The sequence below is a fragment of the Myotis lucifugus genome, unplaced genomic scaffold (assembly GCF_000147115.1).
Source record: "Myotis lucifugus unplaced genomic scaffold, Myoluc2.0 scaffold_426, whole genome shotgun sequence".
Lineage (NCBI taxonomy): Eukaryota > Metazoa > Chordata > Mammalia > Chiroptera > Vespertilionidae > Myotis > Myotis lucifugus.
The window spans coordinates 250737-259754 of NW_005871474.1; the positions used below are offsets into that span (position 1 = coordinate 250737).

At 41.7% G+C, this 9018-nt stretch overlaps 1 protein-coding gene across 1 annotated transcript in view; it reads right to left on the reverse strand.

Moving 5' to 3' along the window:
- The window catches only part of RABEP1 (rabaptin, RAB GTPase binding effector protein 1), a 113392-nt gene that overhangs the window by 29184 nt on the left and 75190 nt on the right, over positions 1-9018 (reverse strand). The window contains 1 exon segment of the mRNA XM_023744058.1: positions 6855-6986. Coding sequence (XP_023599826.1) covers positions 6855-6986 — 132 coding nt within the window.

Sequence of the window (9018 nt, forward strand, 5' to 3'; positions counted from 1 at the left end):
AGGGAAAAAGGGAGTTACAAAAACCCACACTCTCAACACGGTACACGATTTGCGCTTTCGGCACCCCCCTTTTTCACAAAAGGAAGGTCAAGTGGGGAGTGCGCCCCGCCCCCCTTTCCAAACAAAAAGGCAATAGGGCGGTTGGGGTCCCCCCCTTTTTACCAAAAGACCAGGCCCATCCAGGGGGTTAGGCGCCCCTTCCTTTCCCCTACAAAGCCAGGCCGTCAGGAGGGTGGGCGCCCCCCCTTGCCACTCACAGAGCAGGGCCCATCAGGGGGTTGAGGAGCTCCCCCCTGTCACTTACAGAGTAGGGCCGATAGGGGAGCTGGGGCACTGCCCCCTGTCACACACAGAGCAGGGCGGATCAAGGGGTTGGGGCGCTGCACCCTGTCACACTCAGGGCAGGGCCAATGGGGAGGTTATGGCTCTCCCCTGTCACACACAGAGCAAGGCCCATGGAGGGGGGTTGGGGCGCCACCCTCTATTACCCACAGAGCAGGGCCGATCAGGGGGTTGGGGCACCGCCACTGTCACACTCAGGGCAGGGCCGATGGAGAGGTTATGGTTCTACCCTGTCACACACAGAGCAGGGCCCGTGGGGGCGGGGGGTTGGTGTGCTGCACCCTGTCACACACAGAGCCGCAGGGCAATCGGGGGATTGGGGAGCTCCCCCCCTATCAGGCACAGAGCAGGGCTGATCAGGGGGTTTGGGCGCTGCCCCCTGTCACGCTGATCCCGGTGCCGGGAGGCATATTACCCTTTTACTATATAGAATAGAGGCCTGGTGCACGGGTAGGGGCCGGCTGGTTTGACCTGAAGGGTGTCCTGGATCAGGGTGGGGGTCCCCACTGGGGTGCCTGGCCAGGCTGGCTGAGGGGCTGAGGGCTGTTTTCCCGCTGGCAGTTGACTAAAAGCTCCCAACCGCTCCTTGTTTTCTTTTTTTTTTTAAATTCTGGGCCAGCTTTAGCTCTGAGGCCTCGCTGCTGAAAACATGGATACAATGTTGCAGTCCGGGGCTGACTGACAGTCGGTTTTGTTTAGCTTCTTATTTGCAACATAGTAATAGTTGCTTAGAGTTGCAGTTGAGAGGCCGGCAAGTGAGGCGGGGAACGTTGGAGTCTGCAGTTCCTGGAGGAAGCAAGCCTCCCTGCTCGCTTCAGTGCATGGCTGCCGGCCGCCATCTTGGCTGACAGTTAATTTGCATAAGGATACGCTGATTAGCCAATGGGAAGGGTAGCGGTCGTACGCCAATTACCATGTTTCTCTTTTATTAGTGTAGATAATAGCCTTCCTACTTTTTGTTGTTAAATGTTCTTCCTTTTATGAACTAAAAAAAGTTTGTGGAATAAAATTTTTTTCATGTCTAAAAAATGTCCTTACTTGGTAAAATAGTTGACAACTTTTATATTAAGTTCTTGATTTCTTTCATCTGTGACATTCAGATAACTAAGGAACACAAATCTAGTATATATTAAATAGCTATGGCAAAGGTCCCAAAGAAGTATCCTAATAAGAACTGGGAACCCATTCTGTGAACTATGAAGGAGCCTAACATCTAATGCTATCACATACAATGCTGCTGTGACAAAGAGGGAAGGGGACAGGGGCAGAAAAACAGCAGACAGCATAAAGAACACTTCCAGGAGAATTGTAAACTGTTGTTGCATTTCCAAAAGATGATTCAACAATATGTCCTAATACCTTGCAAATGTTTATATCCTCAAACTCAGCAGTTCTTTTCCCACAAACTTATACTAAAGAAGTAATCAGGTAAGTCCATATGATTTTTGTACAAAAAAGAATTATAAAGGGTGTCCCAAAAAAATGTATACACACTTTTTTTCTGATAGCTCAGTTGATGTTTCTTTTCAGATTTAACCCACTAGAATTAATAATTATTCAAAGTGTGTATACATTTTTGGGATACCCTGTATATAATAGCATTATGGCATTACTTATAATAATGAAAAAGTTGATACTAGTAAAAAATGGACAAACTTGACTATATATATCAGTGTGCAAATAGTGTATTTTTATTTTCTATATTTTACAATGTTTTTGACATTTTGGGGCCTTGCTGGCCAAGGAGAGACTGCCCTTCCCAAGCTAGCTAATTCCTAGAATAAACATCATGCCTGCAAACATGCCTTTCATATACAAATCAACCAATCCTGAGTCAATATCTCCAGCCAATTTCTTTATTGGACTCTTACACACCAAGCCAGTATTTCCCCTACCCCAAAACCCACTAGAATTATTCAAACTAGCCAATTTTATGCGGTTTAACCTGCTCTTCCTTCCCTTTTCCCCCAAAAAACCGACAATGGCTTTAGGGCATGCTTTGTCCTTACTCCTGTTCTGCCTCATGACCAGCTCTGCTGCTTCCCTAGGTGGCTCACCTGGTGTACCACATATGCTGGGGCACGACTCTCATTTCTAAGAGGAATGTGAATACCACTAAACTTTTCTTTCCCTAGCATTGACCTCTCCATGTTGTCACTCAGTGACTTTTACAAATTAAAACCTGGGCATAAATCAATAAGTAGGAGAGTAAGGAATTATGGTACATTTAAATGCTGAAATATGTCAGCCATTACATTATCTTTTTTGGAAACAACATTTAATGATGTGTCAAAACCTTTAAAGACAGATTTAAGTGTGGGGGAAGGGAATGATATATAAAACATTATGTAGAGTTACAATTGGATTATGTTTAAAAATGTACAAATAGAAACACATATACATTAACTTTGGGAATGAAAACAGAAAAAGAGGGAAAGGAGAGGGTACATAGCAAAATATTATTGGTGACTATCTCTGGGCAGCAGAATTGCCTACCGGTTATTTTTACTTTGTATACCTTCCTGTATTTTCCAAGTTTTCTATAATGAACATATATACATTGTAGTGAGAAAAGCATATTCTAAGCATAAGGTTAAAGATATGATGTCCTACAAATTTAAATGTTTTTATTACCAATAAATATGACTAAGTTTCCAAAGCATTCCATATTAACTTTAAACCAACAGGCTAAAGTAAATTGTCCTAATTCTCAACTTGAAACAAATATTCAAAATATCAGATCTGAAAGTCTAAAAGATTATTTCAAATGTCATGAAATAATGCTATACACAATATATCAGAGATCTGTTAAGACAAAATTAAAAATTAAAAAAGGCTTCATGGCAAATCACAAAAAATCTCCCTTTCCTATATTCCTGCTAAAATATTTTTGGAAATGTTTGAAACTTTTTCAAACATTCCTGGACACAGGACTGCATGACACAGAAACCACATAATATTTGGCAGTACCCAAAAGTTGAGACAATCTCCTGGGAATCTAACTATTAAAAAAAAATACCGCAGAATCAGGCCTAGTGGTCCTCAGTGTATGATTCAAAACAAAGAATGCAGAAAAACAATTACATCATACTTTTCAATGTCTGATAGGATTTTTATAAACTTTTCTTAAAATGTCAAACAATCCATAAACATGGAAATATAAGCCACCAGGAAGATACACATGGCTCAGAGTAAATCTGCAAAATAAACAAAAACACCTCTGAAAGTGGGTAAGACCCTTAATCCAATATAACTGAAATTGCTGTAGCAGGCCGGGAAAGGAGGCAGGGGTAGGGAAGTGAGCATGAAATTCTAAGCAGCAGGGACAATATTAACAAGGCATGTGAGCACTGACAATAAGTAGAAATTTCTGGCCGGGATGAAGTGGCCAGCACAGTAAGGCTAGAAGGGTCTTTCAACTGTCTAATACTGGTTAATACTTCATATATGCTATAGGGAGTTAAGTGTTTCAACATTTTAAATAATTGTATGCCAAGCTAGGGACCTTTTTTAGTTTTTATCCTAAAGGAAATAAGAGAAGCATTTCTATCATTGAAGATGGGATACCAGCATGAGTCTTGAAGAATAAATAGAAGGATTTCAATATCAGAAAAGCAGAGGGAGATAAGCATTCCAGGTGAAGAAACCAACATGCAAGGTGGGGAGTGTAGCACAAGACAATCAATGTGGCTAAAACAGAGTGCACATTATGAATGGCCTCGACTATCTGAGTGAGGAATTTGCACTTCATTATGTAGGCAATGGGAGGCAGTGGTAGTTTTGAGTAGGGGCGTGGCGTGACTACAGCTGCACTGAAGAAAAATAAATCTGCCAGTAACGCTGAGGGTGCAATGGAGTGGGACAGGCTGAAGACAGGAAACCTAATGAGGAGGCCTGTCCACATTGTGGATAAAAGGTAATGAGGCCATAAGAACACCACCTTACACTTTCCACCTCCAGGTCCCTCTACCCCATCCATTCCCAATACCCGAAATGTTATACCCTACCCCACCACAATCTTCCAAACCTCACCTACTATTATTCTCAGGGCTTTAAAACCTAATACAGTAGGTCCTCGGGTTAAGTCAGAGATCTGTTCCTACAGCGTAACTAAAGTAACATGATTTTCGCCGTAAGTCGGAACCTACCTACATTAGCACCTACGTCACTCACATGGAGCACATACACAGCAGTAATGAAGTGAAACAGTAAAAAAGAATTTAAAAGAAAGATAACAATTCCTGACCTTTACTTGTGGTAAATAAATAAAAAACATAAAGCACATATGTACATATGTCGAAATGACGGAACTTTGTTTTTTTTATAAATAAATAGGAGATGGCGACTTAACCACAAAACGATGTACATCGAGTCTGACCTAACCTGGGGACTGTCTGTACTTCATATATGCTATAGGGAGTTAAGTGTTTCAACATTTTAAATAATCTCTTTTAAGATGGAAGAACATACCATGTTCTTGGATTGGTAGAATCAACATCATTAAAATGTCCATACTACCCAAAGCAATCTATAAATTCAACGCACTTCCCATAAAATACCAATGGCCTTCTTCAAAGATCTAGAACGAACTCTCCAAAAATTCATCTGGAATAAAAAAAGACCCCGAATAGCTGCAGCGATCCTGAGAAAGAACAAAGTAGGTGGGATCTCAATGCCAGATATCAAGCTGTATTACAAAGCCACCGTTCTCAAAACTGCCTGGTACTGGCACAAGAACAGACATATAGATCAGTGGAATAGAATAGAGAGTCCAGAAATTAGCCCAAACCAATATGCTCAATTTTTGACAAAGGAGGCATGAACATACAATGGAGCCAAGATAGTCTCTTCAATAAATGGTGTTGGGAAAATTGGACAGATATATGCAAGAAAATGAAACTAGACCACCAACTTACACCATACACAAGAATAAACTCAAAATGGATAAAGGACTTAAATGTACGACAGGAAACCATAAAAATTCTAGAAGAATACAAAGGCAACAAAATCTCAGACATATGCCAAAGCAATTTCTTCACTGATACAGCTCCTAGGGCAGTTGAAACTAAAGAGAAAATGAACAAATGGGACTACATCAAAATAAAAAGCTTCTGCACAGCAAAAGAAACCATCAACAAAACAACAAGAAAACCCACTTCGTGGGAAAACATATTTGCCAACGTCATATCTGATAAGGGCTTAATCTCCAAAATTTATAGGGAACTCATACAACTTAACAAAAAGAAGATAAACAATCCAATCAAAAAATGGGCAAAGGATCTAAACAGACACCTTTCAAAAGAGGACATTCAGAAAGCCAAGAGACATATGAAAACATGCTCAAAGTCACTAATCATCCGAGAGATGCAAATCAAAACAACAATGAGGTACCATCTCACACCTGTCAGAATGGCCATCATCAACAAATCAACAAACGACAAGTGCTGGAGAGGATGTGGAGAAAAAGGAACACTTGTGCACTGCTGGTGGGAATGCAGACTGGTGCAGCCACTATGGAAGACAGTATGGAGTTTCCTCAAAAAATTGGAAATGGAACTCCCATTTGACCCTGTGATCCCACTTCTAGGAATATATCCCAAGAAACCAGAAACACCAATCAGAAAGGATATATGCACCCCTATGTTCATAGCAGCACAATTCACCATAGCTAAGATCTGGAAACAGCCTAAGTGCCCATCAGTAGATGAATGGATTAGAAAACTGTGGTACATCTACACGATGGAATACTATGCTGCTGTAAAAAAGAAGGAACTCTTACCATTTGCAACAGCATGGATGGAACTGGAGAGCATTATGCTAAGTGAAACAAGCCAGTCAATGAAGGAAAAATACCACATGATCTCACTCATTCATGGATAATAAAGACCATTACAAACTTTTGAACAATAATAGATACAGAGGCAGAGCTGCCTCAAACTGATTGTCAAACTGCAGTGGGAAGGCCAGGGAGGGTTGGGGGACAGGAGGGAGGGGAGTAAGAGATCAACCAAAGGACTTGTATGCATCCATATAAGCATAACTAATGGACATAAGACACTGGGGGGTAAGGGAGGGCAGGGGTTTGTCAAGGGCGGGGGGGAAAAAAGGACACTTATGTAATACCCTTTGTAATACTTTTAGCGGAAAAAAATAAATAAAAAATAAAAAAATAAATAATCTCTTTTAAACAAAAAGCTCAATGTATTAACAACATTAATTATTCATATAAAAAAGATTTTGCAGATATTAAAGATTTCTTCTAATGTTTTAATTTTGGAACCACTGGATAAAAGAACATCCAAATTATTTCAGAGACTATGAGAGAAATTGCAACACGTTTCAAATAGTACTACTTATACCAACATAAGAATAACTGAAAGTAAATATCATTTTATCTAATTTTCAGCTAGTAGTTATACACTTCCCAGATGAACAATGTAACTGATTAATGTTTGAGAAGCTAACATGGTAACATCATGCATACAATGATTTTAATCACAGATTCACTATACCTCTTCATTTGATAACTGGGCTGAAGATTCTTCATGAGTTAAAGCACACACTACTGGTAGTTTCACTTCTTCCTCAACATCTGTTTTTTTGTGGTCCTTTCTCTTATTAAGTCTTTGTTGTTCATCTTCCTCCTAAAAGTTAGAAAGAAAAAAATGTTACCCAGTAATCTATATTTAATGATTCCTGTAGTTCTTTAATCACTCAAAACAAAAATGAACAAGAACTTTATAGTGAGAGAAAACTGGACACTTAAGTTTATTTGTTTTGTAATCACATCTAAGGGCATCTGGTTAAAACAAAATATTTTATTTATTTATTTATTTAAATATATGTTTATTGATTTCAGAGAGGAAGGGAAAGGGGAGAGAGATAAAAACATCGATGATGAGAGAGAATCACTGATCAGCTGCCTCCTGCACTCCCCACAGTGGGGATCGAGCCCGCAACCCAGGCATATGCCCTGACTGGGGAATCGAACCATGACCTCCTGGTTCATAGGTCAATGCTCAACCACTAAGCTATGCTGAGCAAAACAAAATATTTTAATACTATAGGCACAAACTATGAACCCTAATAAAAAGAAGAAATCAGGAAATAGCTTCCAAGAAAGTATACAATGTGAAAGGCAAAACAAAAGAAAAGCAAACCCGCCCTGGCTGATTTGGCTCAGTGGAATGGTGTGTCAACCCTTGAACTGAAGGATCCCGAGTTTGATTCTGGTCAAGGGCATATACCTCATTGTAGACTCAATCCTTGGCCCTGGTTGGGGCGTGTGTGGGAGGCAACCAATTGATGTTTCTTTCTCACATCGATGTTTCTATCTCTCCGTCTCTCCCCCTCCCTTCCACTCTCAAGAAACAAGTAAAAGAAAAAGAAAAGAAAGCAAGCCCCTCCTCTTCTTCAAATGATCCAAGAAAGAAACTTTGCACAGAACAGTCCTTCAGATCACTGCAGAAGACTAATAAGGATACTACTTATCCATTAGAAAGATGTACAGCCCTGGCCAGTGTGGATCAGTTGGTTGGGTGTCATCCCATGTACCAAAAGGTTGCTGGTTGGATTCCCAGTCAGGGCACATGCCCAGGTTTCAGGGTCCATCCCCAGTGAGTGGTGTGTAGGAGGCAGGCAATCGTTTGCCTCTCGCATTGATGTTTCTCTCTCTCTCCACTCTTTACCTACCTCTCTAAAAATCAATTAAAAAATCTTAAAAAAAAAAGATGCACCAATTTATATGAAATACAAAAGTAATGATTGAAGTAGATGTAGTCATTCACTCAAAAACAAGATACCTTTAATGCCTAGAGGGAAGGGACAAACTCACAAACAATTGCAATACTATACAAGTATGGGTTTTTTAATGACTGATTTCATTTGAGGGAGCTAGAAATTCAGGTGGATCTTGAAGGATCAGTAATATGAGTTTGCCACTTCTGTGAGAGGAGACAAGCAAGGCTTCCAGGGAAAAAGGAAGCAGGTACAAAAATACAGGGCACAGGCAGCCATCTGAGGGAATTCGGAATAGTCTGATGTGACTGAAAAGAGCAGGCACATGAGAAGTGAGGTATATGGAAGAGGGTGGTGACTAAGTGCCTACACTCTGAAATCAGAGACTGGTCATTACTCTCTACTTCAATTGGACAGTATTATTGTTTTAAGAACTATCTAATCTAATAATCTAATTTAATAATAGAGGAGTATGCAAATTTGTCCATTACCCATATCAGCAGGCTGTGTCCCCGCCCTCTGCTCTGGCAGCTTCAAGGCCAGGGGTAGGATAGGATACAATAGGAGGGGAAAGAAACTGCAAGCGGAAGGGGGTGGCAACCAGGTGGGGGAGGGGGGGCAGACTAGGTGCACCCAGCGAGGGGCAGGGTGCAGGCAGCGCAGAGCGGGAAGCCCCACCCAGATGCGGGAGGAGGGCAGTGGCAGCCCTTGGCTGGGAGGCGCCCACGGTTCCAGGACGGAGTGGAGGACGGTCACAGGGTTTCTAGGCGGAGACGCTCCTGCTTCACGGCAGCAGCACCCGGGCCGCGGGCTGCGTAGGCCTCGACCACCCTCGCTGGGCCGGGCATCCTGGGCAGGGAATGGGAGGACAGTGGCGGGAGGCTGAGCTCTGGCTGGGGATTAACGCCGCCCTCCCCCCCCCCCCCCAACAGAAGCTTT